The sequence below is a fragment of the Ovis aries genome, chromosome 1 (genome assembly GCF_016772045.2).
Source record: "Ovis aries strain OAR_USU_Benz2616 breed Rambouillet chromosome 1, ARS-UI_Ramb_v3.0, whole genome shotgun sequence".
Taxonomy (NCBI): domain Eukaryota; kingdom Metazoa; phylum Chordata; class Mammalia; order Artiodactyla; family Bovidae; genus Ovis; species Ovis aries.
Window position 1 is genome coordinate 270,661,419 of NC_056054.1, and position 16,485 is coordinate 270,677,903.

At 47.6% G+C, this 16,485-nt stretch overlaps 1 protein-coding gene across 1 annotated transcript in view; it reads right to left on the reverse strand.

The window, feature by feature from the left end:
- KCNJ6 (potassium inwardly rectifying channel subfamily J member 6) overlaps window positions 1-16,485 on the reverse strand; it is a 362,021-nt gene that overhangs the window by 256,778 nt on the left and 88,758 nt on the right. Inside the window, exon 2 of the mRNA XM_027961717.3 lies at window positions 14,728-14,779. Within this exon, the coding sequence (XP_027817518.2) occupies window positions 14,728-14,752 (25 nt within the window). The 5' untranslated portion in view covers window positions 14,753-14,779. The remainder of the gene's footprint in view (window positions 1-14,727; window positions 14,780-16,485) is intronic.

A 16,485-nucleotide genomic window follows, 5' to 3' on the forward strand; every position in this document is an offset into this window, starting at 1 on the left:
AAGTGACTCCCTCCCATCAGCTGCCATCTACCTTCACCCAAGTTCAGTCTTGGCCAGCGCCCATGTGTGCCCTCTCCAGACACATTCAGGGAGGTGGAGGGAGCCCCCGGGAGAACCCTGGGATGTCTGGGGAAAGGGAGGGGGTGCTGGGGGGAGGCGCGACAGCTCAGCCTGGGGGATCAAGTTGGGGACAGGTGAGTGATGACCAGCTCCCTGGAGGGCATCCTTGTCTTGCCGCTGGGAGTGTCAGCCGGGCAGAGAGGGCTGGGCAGGTTGAGAAGCAGATTCCTCTACCCAGGGGCTCCCATCAGCCTGGGTCTGAGAAAGGCCCAGCCTGCAGGTGTGGAGGGCAACCCTCCACCCCTGCACCCCAACCTGTGCTGTGCTCTAGGGAGCCTGGTACCAGCAGTGCCGGCTGCTCCCTGGACCATCTGTTCACTCCCAGCGCACCTGCCTTATCTCAGGCTCGGCGCTTGCTAAACACACAGGGGATCACGCCCTTTGGCTCTGGGTTGGCATCTGTCCCCGCCTTCTCGCCTTTCTTGTGCGTGCCCCATGCCTCTGGGTGGGGGACCCTTCTGTCTGCAGCCTAAGGGGCCAGACGGATGCCTGAGACCCCGAGTTCCCCTGCTTCTGGCCCCAAGCTAGTGGCCACAGCATCTCTTTCCCACTCTTTCCCCTGATGAGACCTGTCCTCCGCAGGGGCTCCGCAGATGGGGTGTGACGGTTGGTGGGAGGAGGGCAGGAACTGACGCAGTGGGAGGAGGGAGGGGAGGGATCAAGTGAGGGTGACAGGCGGTGGGAGGATGGGGCAGGCTCTGGGGGCAGCGCGGGGGAAGGGGAGGGGAGGACAGTGAGACAGGCAGAGGGTGGGAGGCAGGAAAGGGGAGCTGAGGAAGCAGGAGAGTTCAAAAGAGCATTTGTTTACTTTTCTCCTTTGGGTTGAAGCTAGGGCAAGGGGCGCAGAGCTGGGCCCCCAACTCGGGGGAGGGGCGCTCTGCCCTTGGCTCCCCAGGGGGGCCCCAGCTCCTGGGGAGCCCTGGGGTGTCAACTGTGCTCTCCAATGGGCTTGGCAGAGCGGCTTGGGGAGCACAGACTGCTGCTGAGAGGTGTGCGGATGAGGTGGGGGTGATGATGGAGATGGACAGAGATGGTGGTGGCAGCCTGGCTAGGGTGACTGTCTCCAGGCTGCCAAGCCGGGCTGGTGGCATGGTGACTTATATGCCTCAAACAAGTTCTTTGCGTGCCATGACCTTTTGTCAGCAGGGTGGAAAATGAAGGAGGGCCGGAGCCCAGGTATGGAGTGCGGGAGAAGAAGGGGGCGACAGAGGGTGAGACGGTTAAGATGGCATCACTGACTCAATGGACGTGAGTCTGAGCAAGCTCTGGGAGCGACGGAGGCAGGGGAGCCTAACGTGCTGCAGTCCCTGGGGTTGCAAAGAGTCAGACATGACTGAGCCACTGAACAACGACAGCAGAGTCCTTATGACCCCAAATGAGAGAGAGACACACCAGTGAGGTGCTGACAGCACTCACTCACTCGGTGCCCTCTGTGCTCAGGGCATGAGGAAACCGGCGGGGAAGGGCTGAGCCGATGCAGCGCCCCAGAGCTGGGCTTTCCACCATCAGCAGCTCCGAAGGGCAAAGGGAGAGAGGAAAGCTATTGACAGAGCCAACGGGCAGGTCCTAAAACTGCTCTTCTGGAAAGAATGATATTCTTCCCGGCTTCTGGGAGAAAGGAAGTCTCCACCTCCTCCCCACCCCCTACCTTCCACCTTTCCCCTTTCTGCCAGCCCCAGGAGTTGTGCCATTTCCAACTCTCCTCTCGAACATTATCATGCTGGAAAATTCCTTTTATCTTCTGAGCTTCAGTCAACGGCATCATCAGTAGAAACAGAAATACTAGTGACTCTGCTGCCCCCAGAAGCAGGCAAGCGAGGCAGATAGATTCTCTTGGAGGCCACCAGGGTTGACTCAGGTTTCTACTCCTGCATTAATCAAGTCGAAGGTGGTGGCTACAGCAGGGAATGATACTGGAGACTGATCTGCAATTGACTAGAAAACCCCACCACTGCTGCAGAAGCACAAAGGATTGGTGCTCATTTGCCTAGAGCAGTGATTCCCAGTCTCCCACTGGGGATGGGGAGGGTGGGGGTGGTGACCTGCCTCCCAGAACACATTTAGTGACTGGGGGAAGGTGCACGGATACTTCATGAGCTAAGTTCAAGTGCCAGTTGCCCAGTCGTGTCCGACTCTTTGTGACCCCATGCACTGTAGCTCGCTAGACTCCTCTGTCCATGGGATTTTCCAGGCAAGAATACAGGAGTGGGTTGCCATTCCCTTCTCCAGGGGATCTTCCTGACCCAGGGGTCAAACCTGGGAGGTGGATTCTTTACCATTTGAGCCACTGGGGAAGCCTGAGCTAAGGTCAAGGATGCTGCCAAACATCTTTCAATACGTACAGCGTCACAGTGAAGAATTATCCAGGGGCTTCCCTGGTGGTCCAGTGGTTAAGAGTCTGCCTGCCAAAGCAGGGGTGGTGGTGGTGGTGGTTTAGTCGCTAAGTCGTGTCCAACTCTTGAGACCCCATGGACTGTAGCCCACCAGGCTTCTCTGTCCATGGGATTTTCCAGGTAAGAATACTGGAGTGGGTTGCCATTTCCTTCTCCAGGGGATCTTCCTGACCCAGGAACCGAACCCAGGTCTCCTGCGTTGGGAAGGAGAAGATCCCACATGCTACGGGGGCAAGTAAGTCCTTGCACCAGATCTCCTGAAGCTTGTGAGCCCCAGAGCCTGGTGCTCTGCCAAAGAGAAGCCACCTGAATGAGAAGCCTGCACACCGCTACTAGAGAGTCGCCCCTGCTTGCTGCGTCTAGAGAAAGTCTGCGCTCTCAGCAACAAAGACCCAGGGCACCACCGACAAAACAGTTATCCAGATCCAGATGTCAGCAGTGCCCAAGGCAAAAAGCCCTGGTGGAGCTCTTCCGAGCACACCAGAAGAGTGGTTAGTGCCCGAAATGAATTCCTCACCAACCGAATCAGGGACATTAATCAGAAGGTGAGGACCAAGGTGACCTCCAATATCATAAAGGGAGGGAAATGAATTTGAGAAAATAGATTTTCTCCATTTCCTGTGTGAAGGACAGTCATAACCTGGACAAATGTCAGGCACCCTAAGCTGAAATTTGCTTACTTACTTCGCTGTTTTTCAAACACCGCTGTGTATGTCTACCAGTTAAATCCTTTAAACGTCACACTTGTTGTGGAGATGGCAAGGAGAAAACTGCGTTCTTGTTTGGAGCTGCGTGTTAGGAGCAGGAGAAGCACAGAAGCAGGGAAGTCCCCACGAGGAGCGACTTGGGAGGGAAGGAAAGGGGAGCCAGGGAGGGCGAGGTGGGTTGGGCCATTAAGTGGCACGAGGTCTGTGATCCTTCTCAGGTCCTCTCACCTCTTAGCTAGAATCTCTGATTCCAACTCAACAGGTCCATCATCTCAGGCAGGATGCGATCATCCTTGAATTCAAAGAGATGTATTCCAGTAAGGAAAGCATATGCCTCTTAGTGAAAAAAAAGAGAATGCTTTCTAGAGGAGCACATCCAGAAAAGAGACTCTACCATTTTGGATCAAAGGAAGCATTTCTGCCTAACATGGGACTGAAACAATGTATGGTGTGGGAACATTACATACAATACCATCTTCTGCGCCTCCACGCTGGCCCCTCTGGGCATCCATTCTTGGGCAGCCCCTCCCCTTGTCCTGAACCCATGAAAGAAAGACACAAAAAAGGAGAATGCACCCGTAAAGGGTTGCTGATTTAGCCAGTCTGGCGAGTGAGAGTGTGGGCGGGATGGGTAAGGGGAAAGATGGAGCTTCCAGAGTTCCCTGGAGAGTCAGAGACCCAGCCTGGAGGCTGGACTTCCAGAACCTGGTCCCGGAAGCACGTGGCAGGGCTGCTGGGGAGGGCGGGGCTGCTTGTGGCCCGTGTGCCGGCCGGACGCCCAGTCCCCGGCTCGTCCACATCAGCTCACCTGCAAGGGGGGTGGACGGGCTGTCATCTCAGGCGGGGAGGTGCAAAGGAGGGGAGGTGGGAAGCTCCCCAGAGGAAAGTCTGGAGGAAATGCTGGGTGGGCGAGCAACACGTGTCCTCCATTGATGAGGAAGACACAGGAGACCAGATGGGACACAGAGGAGACAGCAAGGAGAGTCAAGGGCACACGGCCAGGGATAGCCGACAGATATGGGGGCCAGGGGGCCGTTTAGGAAACCTGAAACCTCCCTGTTAGAACAAGGAGAGGCTGCGACGCTTCCCTGGGCGGCTGGCACAGGAGCTCATTTATATATTCATCACAAGGAATGAAGTGATGACTTACCCTGTGTAAGGGCAAGAACCTGCGCTCAAGAGCCCTGAGTCTGACTTTAAGTCATGTTACTTGTTTGTTTTTTATAGGGGGTGCCTTTTTGAAGTTTTGTTAAATCTTTTACTACAAGTAATTATATCCAAACTGAAAATAAATGCAGATAATAAGAGTATAAAACACAAAAAGGTCTTCCTACCCACTTTCAATCATCAAAGGCAATAAGGTAATGCTGTTTTCAGTAGTCATGTGTGGATGTGAGAGTTGGACTATAAAGAAAGCTGAGCACCAAGGAATTGATGCTTTTGAACTGTGGTGTTGGAGAAGACTCTTGAGAGTCCCTTGGACTGCAAGGAGACCCAACCAGTCAATCCGATAGGAAATCAACCCTGAATATTCATTGGAAGGACTGAGGCTGAAGCTGAAACTCCAGTACTTTGGCCACCTGATGCAAAGAGCTGACTCATTTGAAAAGAGCCTGATACTGGGAAAGATTGAAGGTGGGAGGAGAAGGGGACGACAGAGGATGAGATGGTTGGATGGCATCACCGACACAATGGACATAGGTTTGGGTGAACTCCAGGAGTTGGTGATGGACATGGAGGCCTGGCATGCTGTGGTTCAAGGGGTCACAAAGAATTGGACGTGACTGAGTGCCTGAGCTGAACTGAACTGTAGACAGTATCTGGCTTTAGGTCTAGTGATTAATGTGAATTTTATGAACTATATTCATATGTTTGCTTTAGAAAATTTTCACCTCTTTCACTGCTCTTGTAACCCATCTTGTCTTCTTTCTTGTATTCTTTTATTTTCCCTTTTATTGATTTTTTTTAAAGGTTGCATGGGGCTGGGGGCTTCCCTGGTGGCTCAGACAGTAAAGAACCCACCTGCAATGTGGGAGACCTGAGTTCAATCCCTGGGTCGGGAAGATCCCCTGGAGGAGGGCATGGCAACCCATTCCAGTATTCTTGCCTGGAGAATCCCATGGACAGAGGAGTCTGGTGGGCTACAGTCCATGGGGTTGCAAAGAGTCAAACATGACTGAGCGACTAAGCACAAGCTTTCTGATTTTAAAATGCCTGTATTCTGTCCTCCAACTTAACCATCAATCAGCCAGGTATAAATTTTCAGGTTGAAAATCATTTCCCTCAGAATTTGAATTTTGTATTCTGTCATCTTTTTCATTTTTTAATTGAAGTAGAGTTGATGTTATCAACAACCTCAGGTACACAGATGACACCACCCTTATGGCAGAAAGCAAAGAAGAACTAAAGAGCCTCTTGATGAAAGTGAAAGAGGAGAGTGAAATAGCTGGCCTAAAACTCAACATTCAGAAAACTAAGATCATGGCATCTGGTCTCACCACTTCATGACAAATAGATGGGGAAAAAATGGAAACAGTGACAGACTTTATTTTGGGGGGCTTCAAAATCACTGAAGATGGTGATTGCAGCCATGAAATTAAAAGACGCTTGCTCCTTGGAAGAAAGGCTATGACCAATATAGACAGCTTATTAAAAAGCAGAGACATTACTTTGCCAACGAAGGTCCATCTAGTCAAAGCTATGGTTTTTCCAGTAGTCATGTATGGATGTGAGAGTTGAATAAGAAAGCTTTCTTTATAAGAAAGCTGAGCACTGAAGAATTGATGCTTTTGAACTGTGGTGTTGGAGAAGACTCTTGAGAGTCCCTTGGACGGCAAGGAGATTCAACCAGTTCATCCTAAAGGAAATCAGTCCTGAATATTCATTGGAAGGACTGATGCTGAAGCTGAAACTCCAATACTTTGACCACCTGATGCAAAGAGCTGACTCATTTGAAAAGACCCTGATGCTGGGAAAGATTGAAGGTGGGAGGAGAAGGGGACGACAGAGGATGAGATGGTTGGATTGCATCACTGACTCGATGGACATGAGTTTGAGTAAACTCCGGGAGTTGGTGATGGACAGGGAGGCCTGGTGTGCTGTGGTCCATGGGGTCGCAAAGAGTCGGACACGACTAACTGACTGAACTGAACTGAGAGTTGCGGTATAACATGATATAAATACAGGTGAACAATACAGGGATTCACAATTTTTAAAGGCCATGGGGAATAGAACAGGTATTTTATAATAACTATAGATGGAGTATAACCTTTAAAAATCAGGTCATGTTACTTTTGTGATGATTCGGTGACTACCTGTGAGAGCATGGGTCTGAGAGAGAGAATTCCATGTTGAAAGTGTCAAGTTATTGGGAAGGAGAATATACATTTTAAAAAGCACCATCTGGTGGGTCTGACGCAGCTTTAGTCCCTGAGGAGAGAAGGTCATTTCTCTCCCCAATGACCTTATGCAAAGGATAGCTCTGCCCTGTCCTAAATGCCCTCCATTGTCCTACATCCAGTCCAGCTATGGAGTCTCTTATTTAAAAGCAGAGACATTACTACGCTAACAAAGGTCCATCTAGTCAAGGCTATGTTTTTTCCAGTAGTCATGTATGGATGTGAGAGTTGGACTATAAAGAAAGCTGAGCACTGAAGAACTGATGCTTTTGAACTGTGGTGTTGGAGAAGACTCTTGAGAGTCCCTTGGACTGCAAGGAGATCCAACCAGTCCATTCTAAAGGAGATCAGCCCTGGGTGTTCATTGGAAGGACTGATGTTGAAGCTGAAACTCCAGTACTTTGGCCATCTGATGCAGAGAGCTGACTCATTGGAAAAGACTCTGATGCTGGGAAGGATTGGGGGCAGGAGGAGAAGGGGACGACAGAGGATGAGATGGCTGGATGGCATCACCGACTCAATGGACATGAATTTGGGTAGATTCCGGGAGATGGTGATGGACAGGGAGCCCTGGCGTGCTGCGTTTCATGGGGTTGCAAAGAGTCAGACACAACTGAGCGACTGAACTGAACTGAACTGAACCAACCGTGAACAGAGACCAACGTCTGGATACCGACCTCTGCCTAGAAGGCCACATCGTCCTTTTCCATTGGGGTTATTGTTTCCTGTTGCTATTTTAGTTACTAAGTTGTGTCTCACTCTTTTTTTGACCCCATGGACTGTAGCCCACCAGGCTTCTCTGTCTGTGGGATTTCCCAGGCAAGAATACTGGAATATGTTGCCATTTCCTCCTCCAGGGGATCTTCCCGACCCAGGGATCCAACCTGCATTTCATGCTTTGACAGCTGGATTCTTTACCCCGAGCCCCCGGGAAGCCCTTTCCACTGGGGAGGGGTTGGCGAAACTGGTGCCTTTTGTTGGAATTCTACAGCCTGCCCAATGGGGCTGGGGGTAGGCGTGGGCAATAGTGCCTTTGAGAGGGTGGGCGGGCATTTCCCAAAGGGGACACAGGGCTTTCAACACCTCAGCAAGCACTGCAGGGCCAGGGTTTAATACAGAAGGGGACTGTCTCCTTCCTCCTGCCAACAGGAATCCCAATGCTCCGGAACAACCGTGCCCCTGCGGAGAATCTCGTTGCCTGCTCTCCTGGGCTCCTGGGGCTCCCACTTGAGCTTCCTCTTCTATGGGCTGGTTCCGGAGCCACGGTGGTGGTCATCCCTGCCCTGTGGATTCTTCTGCTTTCCCCTGGACCCATCCTGGCTCTTGGTTCTCAGCTCCCAGACTCACATTTCCCTTCTTAGCTCTTTTGCTGCACTTAAGTGCTTCCCTGTAGCCCATGGGAGAAAAAAATCCAGGCTTCGGACTCGCCTTTTTATGACCGGACTCTTGCCTGTGTGCCCAGCCGTCAGCCGTCTCGATGCCCTGACTCTTCACTGCTGTTCCATCAGTGCTGGCTCTCCCGAAAGCTGGCCACGCCCTTGCTTCCCTGAGTTGGATCCTGGGTGCGGGGTGCGGGCACTCACATTTCCCATTGGTTGCCTGGTGAAACCCGTACAGCCTTTTGCTGTTGTTTTGATTTATTTTTGGCTGTGCTAGGTCTTGGTCCGGTGCTTGGTCCCGCGGCACTACAGCATGTGCGAATCTTAGTTCCCTGGGATAGAACCTGCATTCCCTGCTTTAGAAGGCAGACTCTTAACTTCTGCACCCCCAGGGAAGTCCTGAAACCTGCGTATTCTTTGGGTGCCTATATGATGCCTGCGCACAGGTCCTGGTCGTTTAGTCACCAAGTCGTGTCTGACTCTTGCGACACCATGGACTGTAACCCGCCAGGCTCCTCTGTCCATGAAATTCTCCAGGTAAAAATACTGGAGTGGGTTGCCATTTCCTTCTCCAGGGGATCTTCCTGACCCAGGAATCGAACCCGGGTCTCCTGCATTGCAGGCAGATTCTTTACTGACTGAACTATGCGGGAAAGCCCCCGCACACAGGAGTGCGCCTCAAACCGCGGTGCTTGCCAAGCTACCTCTGCAAGACCCTCATTCTGGGCGCTGTACCCGTTGGTCTCCGCCTCCTTCAGCCCAAACACTGCACATGCTGTGAGCAAGGACCCCATTTTCTTGTCCTTCCAGGACTTAACACAATGCTGGAGTGATCAGAGCAGCTCGTTCTCAGGAGAGAATGAATAATTAAAACCACTGTGTTTTAATGAAGCTAATTTAATATGCATTGACTGTAATTGGTTCTCACTCTTCATTTCATTTGACACGAGCACGCTTGGAGTCTGGGCTAAATTTGAACAATTTCTTTCATGGCAGGAGGAGGGATTCCCTCTTCATTCATGCAGGCAGCCAAGATCTCTAAGTGCCTCAGGAAACAGGCCGTGTCTGTGGGCAGTGGGAGGGACTGTGGTTCACTTACCTCGGTCCTGGCTGGGAGAGGACTGCTCTGGAGCAACTCGGGGTACAGCGGCCACTCTGCTGTTTATCTGAAGATAGTGATGGGGAACTCTTTGCTGTGCAGGTGGGTTATAGTTGCGATGATCACAGGGATGATGGAGGGCACAGCCTGGGTAGGCTGATTCATGGGGAGGACTGGAAGGGGTGCTCTGGGGCTCACATGCCCTAGAGAGGTTGGACGGAGGCCAGTGGAAAACCACAGAGGCAATTCCCCCCACTGCGATTCTGAGTGCACCATGACCGGCCCCGAGGACCGCCTACTGATGCAGGGATGCGCTCTGTACCTGTGCCTGATGTGGAGAAAGCTGCAAAAGGGGGGCTTCAGGAATTCAGGCAGAGCACTGGGGATGGGAGCGGGGCTTGGAAAGGGGCTCTGAAGCCTGGAGAAGGTGTTCCGGCCAAGCATTTCCACCTGTCCCACCCTGACAACTTCATTACTGCTCACAGGACCAGACATTTAATTTTAATCCACATTGTTAGTGGACCCACATGGTGAGACTTCCTGTGCTGTGTCTGACATATTCCCAAGGATGGGGGAGATGTACTGGCAATCAACAACCCTGAAGAGAATTACCTACAGAAATTTATATAAGAGTGACCTGCAAAGACACTCTTAAGGATCACGATTGCATAGCCCCCAGGCTATCTGCATGACTCTCAACACCTCCAATGTGTCACTGTCTGACTTAGATTCCAGGGGCCAGGACAGAGCCTCAGTGTCACCTCTGATGACAGAAAGTATGCGATTTGGTTTCCTTGTTGGGGTCACCATGTGCCTATTTATAAGCAAGGTTGGGAGTCTCCACTTGGGTCAGGCTTTCAGCTTGGTTTCCATTCTTGGCTGGGTAGAGTAAAATCTGGGTTCGTGGCAGCCAAGTTCAGAGTAACTTCCTCTAGTCTGGGATTTTCTGCTGGCCCATTTGGAACAGGGTTTCTGATGGTTGAAGTATGAGAATATCCACTTCTAACAGATGCTAACAGAGATCAAAATGTCAAAGGGCAGTGGCAAAAATCAATAGCCTTTGAAACGTTCAAAGTCACGGCCAATGAACCCATGTGTGCAGTGTATGAATTTTACCCTCCTGAACCTCCTTGTCAATATATCTGCTTGGCTCCTTTCTCTTTCTTTTCTTGTCTTTGCCTCTGATTTTGTCTCTTTCCTCTTTATCAGCTCCTTTTCTGAGTTATATATATGTATGTATATCTACTTTATATATATGTGTTTCCCTGATACTCAGTTGGTAAAGGATCCGCCTGCAATGCAGGAGCTGCTAAGCTGCTAAGTCACTTCAGTCGTGTCCGACTCTGTGCTATCCCATAGATGCCAGCCCACCAGGCTCCCCCATCCCTGGGACTCTCCAGGCAAGAACACTGGAGCTGGTTGCCATTTCCTCTCCAAACCATGAAAGTGAAAATTGAAAGTGAAGTCACTCAGTCATGTCCGACTCTTAGCGACCCCATGGGCTGCAGCCTACCAGGCTCCTCCGTCCATGGGATTTTCCGGGCAAGAGTATTGGAGTGGGGTGCCATTGCCTTCTCCGGCAATGCAGGAGACCCTGATTCAGTTCCTGGGTATGGAAGGTCCCCTGGAGAAGGGATAGGCTACCCACTCCAGTATTCTTGGGGTTCCCTTGTGGCTCAGCTGGTAAAGAGTCCACCTGCAATGCGGGAGACCTGGGTTCAATCCCTGGGTTGGGAAGATCCTCTGGAGAAGGGAAAGGCTACCTACTCTAGTATTGTGGCCTGGAGAATTCCATGGATTGTGTAGTCCGTGGGGTTGCAAAGAGTCAGACACGACTGAGTGACTTTCACTTCCACATATATATGTATATACATATATGTATTTCCTCCTGTATTTCTCTCAGGTGCATTTTCTTATATTTCATCTGTTTTTCTTCCTTCTGTGTTTTCTCTTATCATATCCCCTCTTCACTTCAACAATGTGACAAATATATTTTGAAGTATTGTCATGTATTTATTCAAGTTGGTTTTTCATTGGTGGTGGTTTAGTTGCTAAGTTGTGTCTGACTCTGGCAACCCCGTGGACTGTAGCCCACCAGGCTCCTATGTCCATGGGGATTCTCCAGGCAAGAATACCAGGGCGGGTTGCCATTTCTTTCTCCAGGGGATCTTCCCGACCCAGGGATTAAACCTGGGTCTCTTGCATTGCAGGCAGATTCTTTACCAACTGCGCTATGAGGGAAGCCCATTTTCCATTAAACATTTAAAAATCTGTTAATATTTTTGCGTCCCTTGCTTGCCCTTTTACAAAGTGATGAATGCTGTTTGTTTTTGAGACAGGTGATTAATGGCGAATGATAGAAATACTCCCCATCCTGTTGTAGAAGACGAGGAAGAGTCCCCCATCCTCGTGAGGGCACTTGCATAGCCATCAGAAACATGTGAACCCCAGCGGGACTGGAGAAGAAGCACCCTCCAGTTCTAGTTAAACACAGGGGTGTTCTAGCAACCAGATGGCTTTTGCTTGGCAGTTTAACAAGCCAAATGTTCCCTGGCTCTGGAAACCCATCCAGTGTGCTGTGTCCTGGGCATTCTGCTTCTGTTTTTTTCTCTTTTCCCTGGTGATCATGGATTTGATGTTCCCATCAAATTTATCATGCAGTAATTAAATCACTGTGGACAGTGACTGCAGCCATGAAGTTAAAAAAAAAAACAAAACAAACACAACACTTGCTCCTTGGAAGAAAAGCTATTACAAACCTAAACAGTATATGAAAAAGCAAAGACATCACTTTGCTGACAAAGGTCTGTCTAGTCAAAACTATGGTTTTTCCAGTAGTCATGTATGGATGTGAGAGTGGGACCATAAAGAAGGCTGAGCATCGAAGAATTGATGCTTTCAAATTGTGGTGTGGAGAAGACTCTTGAGAATCCTTTGGACAGCAGGGTGATCAAACCAGTCAATCCTAAAGGAAATCAACCCTGAACATTCACTGGAAGGACTGATGCTGAAGCTGAAGCTCCAGTACTTTGGCCACCTGATGCAAAGAGCTGACTCATTGGAAAAGACCCTGATGCTTGGAAAGATTGAGGGCATGAGGAGAAGGGGACAGAGGATGAGATGGTTGGATGGCATCACGGACTCAATGGACATGAGCTTGAGCATGCTCCGGGAGATAGTGAAGGGCAGGGAAGCCTGGTGTGCCACAGTTCATGGGGTCCCAAAGAGTTGGACATGACTGAGGGACTGAACAACAGCAACACTTAAATGTTAATTCTTTTCTTAGCCTACAGATACACTCTCCTTCCATAAGCATGTATCCATTTCCTAGCAGGAAGTTTTCCTATATAGAATAAATATAAGGTTGTATATGACATGATTCAGGAATTTCATTTTTGTGAAACATTTGCTAGTGTTGACCACATGATTAACTTTCATAGTGAGCCCCTCAGAGAGTAATGGTACATCTTATACATTTTATGGGAAAAGGAAATGGTAACCCTTTCCAGTATTCTTGCCTGGAAAATTCCATGAACATAGGAATCAGAGAGGCTACAGTCCTGGGGGGGGGGGATCACAAAGAACCAGATGTAACTGAGCGTGTGTGCAGGCACACACACACACACACACACACACACATTTTATAATATTATTTATCTTTGTTAGGATCAAGGGACTGAAATGTTGGATATGTTTCCAAGGTCTGTGTTCAAACTTTCAATTTCCTTTGTGCATTGAGCATATATATGCTATTTATGAAAAGTCAGCAAATTCTAGAAGACCTTTTATCTACCAGAGGGTCTGGAATTAAATTTTGTCATCATTCTGTTAAGCCAGTGGACGCACGGATCAAAGTCACTAGAATAATTGCAGAGTCACACTTAAGACCAGACCCAACACATCAGGGAGGGCACCGGGACGGCTCTTATTTAAATCCCTCTGAATCCAATAGAGAAGAAAAATGAAAATACCTTTATCAGAGATACTGACCAGTAGACCTCTTATAGGGCCCTTAATGGTTTACAAGTTAGTTAGGTAAGTTAAAAAATATTCACTGAACTAGAATATCAGATACTAATAAGATCCTCATCATAAAACCTGTTAGCATCACAATTCACATGAGATACTATTTGGTTTAATGCACCATACACCCCAGACTCCATCCCTGGACATTGATGCTAGGTTCCAAGCTGTTGGTCTTTCTAGCGTTCAGAGAATCTGTGTCTTTTGTGTTGATGGCTTTGGACTTGGAGATGAGTACTAAGTCGGTGGATGTGTTGTGGGCGGTGAATCACTTGGAGTGTTACAATCTCACTCCATATTTTGACAGCCTGGGCATGTCAGTTTCACAGTGGTCCTGGTACCCTCACTGTTTCATTCCAGGTCTGAGAAGGACACCTTCTGTGACTCAAGGTCCTCTCCCTGACAAAGAACCAGTTTGGTGTTCTTTGCATCAAGTGGTAAGGCCTCTGAATGTTTCTATGTCTGCAAGGCTAGAGGCAGAGAGAAGGGTAGTATGGAGTAAAGGCAGGGGATACTCAGAAGGGAGAGAGGAAAAGAGGAATGTAAAGTGAAGCATCTTGTTCTTCACTTCGCCCCTAAGAGCTATCGTTTACATGGTGTGGTTAGGCAGAGGTTTGGGGTCAGGACTTAAAGAAATGTGATGCACAGAACCTTGCAACGCTCCCATTCCTTGGAGTCAGAACCTTCAGAGACAAGGGTTCATTATCTGTGCTGCAGGAAAACAGGCGTATTTAAATCGTGTCAGGATTTGAGGAATAGTAGCAGGAGGAGACAGAAGGGCAGTTAAACGTGGGCCAAATCCATGGTTAATTTGCTGGCCACTTCTAAATAGGTGTTTATGGCTCTGAGGATAATGGAGAGGTGTTTGCAAGCTTCCTTTGCCACTTTAGATGGGAAATCTATCACCAGGAAAAAGTACCTTTCCAAGGGGAAAAGTCTGTGTGGTCTGTTTATTTCATATCCATATGGTCTTCAATATTTAAACGTCAACACAGGAAATTGCATTTCTCAGTTTGCAGGATTTATTATAATTAATTTTTTCTGTTCTCTACAAAACGCTTCGTGTATCCTGTTTATTTGGCTTAAGGGCTTAGAGCATTATACTGCGGATGGATCTGAAACCTAAATCATTGCAACTGCCTACATCTCAAGTACTCCACTACTGGTTAATGGTTTTCTCTGAAATTTCTGAACCACCTAACAGGTCTAATAACAATAAACCATTTTTGCTCTCTTAAATTATCCAGCCTATGGAATATCTGCACACAAAACTTCAGCTTTAGGCTTCGTCTAAACCTCTTCAAAGTCAGCTTAAAATTATTGCGGTTCTCAATGCCCAGTGCAGTGTTACAAATAAAGTCCATTCTGATTCTTTAGCTCCAAATGTTAGGTAACCATTTTAGTGCCGAATTGGACCTCATGAGAGATGAATTTTGAATAATGTATAACATAACATTAACACAATATGATCTGTGTTAAATAGACCTTGGCTATGACAAGAGTGAAAGATAAATCGGATAGTCACAAGGGGATGTGTTTTTTTTTTTGCAGTATTCTGCAGTTTTCCATACAAAACCAAAGGTGAAGAATAAATTTCAAGTTACTCACTCATGGATTCTGTCAACTTGGCCATCGTTGAAATTTCCTCTTTGTGCTTTTCCTGGAGGTGAGAAAAAAAAAAAGATAATTATATATAAAGCACATCTTAAATATGAATCAACACAGTGGGTCTGTAACAACAGCTCTCTGTCACACCCCCTTTCTCTTCTGTTAGAATTTGGTCACCAAAAATGAAATGAGTTTTCAAATCTCACATTATTGCTCTATGATCAGCCAGTCACTGACAAGAGCTGTTTAGGATCCTAAAAACGTTGCTAGTGCTCTTGGAAGTGATCTTGGATATATATAATTGGTGATGCATGATCAGTTTTCAAAAACCTTGTTGACACTGGAGTTTTGACATCCATATGCCAATCTTTCACTCTCTATTTTTTCCTGTTGGAGCTTTTTTGATATTTTTGGAGCTGGTATTTTTGCAGTCATTTGGTTTCTTTTTTTCTTAAAAGCTAAGTAAATCTGCTTACACATTTTTCTTTGTCCTTTTTTTTTTTTTAATTCTTGGAGTTTTATTTATTTATTTTTGAAGCAAATCAGTTTTGATGGGTTTAGGACCCTATCTATTTTGGGCTGAAAACATTTTGCTTCAACTGGGATATAGGTTATAACCCACTGAATCTGAGAGCCAGAATGCCCATACATAAATTATGAAAATGTAGTACGCATGCATGCACGCTCAGTTGCTTTGTGGCTCCCTAGACTGTAGGCCCCCAGGCTCCTCTGTCCAGGGGACAGGAATACTCTGTCCCAGGCAGGAACACTGGAGTGGGTTGCCGTTTCCTCCTCCAGGGGATCTTGCCAACCCAGGGATCGAACCTGCCTCTCTTATGTCTCCTGCAATAGCGCGTGGGTTCTTTACCTGCTGAATCTACTATTTTATTCATTAGCCATGAATCTGTTCTAATTAGGAGATTACTTTGGACTGTTAAGAATAATGGTTTGAGGCAGCAAAAGAGATACAGATGTATAGAACAGACTTTTGGACTCTGTGGGAGAGGGAGAGGGTGGGATGATTTGGGCGAATGGCATTGAAACATGTATTATATCATGCAAGAAATGAATCGCCAGTCTAGGTTCAGTGCAGGATACAGGATGCTTGGGGCTGGTGCACTGGGATGACCCAGAGGGATGGTATGGGGAGGGAGGTGGAAGGGGGGTTCAGGATGGGGAACACGTGTACACTCGTGGTGGATTCATGTTGATGTATGGCAAAACCAACACAGTATTGTAAAGTAAAATAAAAAAAAAAGAATAATGGTTCTTTTTTGAAATTTCTGTTAAATTTCTTTAATTTTCTTCGATTCTTAACATGTGTAGTAGCTGCTATTATTTTCTTCTTTTTTGCAGCCTTGTTTTTTTCTGATGATGAAACTGAACTACTCATTACTTAAAAAAACTCAGACTATATTGAAACATTATAAATAAAAAATAGAATTCTTTCATAAGGCCAATCCATAGAGAAAACTACTGTAGTATTCTGGCAAAACCCATCTATTCCAGTTTCTATACCTGTAAAAATATACAGATATGGAAATAGAATTCCCCTTTTATAAACAGAAATATCTATACTATACATACAATGTTGGAAGCTACTCTCACTTAACACAGTATCATACACCTTTTATGTCAATAAAGGTAGAGTGCATCATTTTTTAGTGACTGTATACATTCATCATGAGTTACACCATAATTTCCTAGATTCCACTGAATTTGGTTCTAGATTCCACTGAATTTGGTTCAAATTGTCAC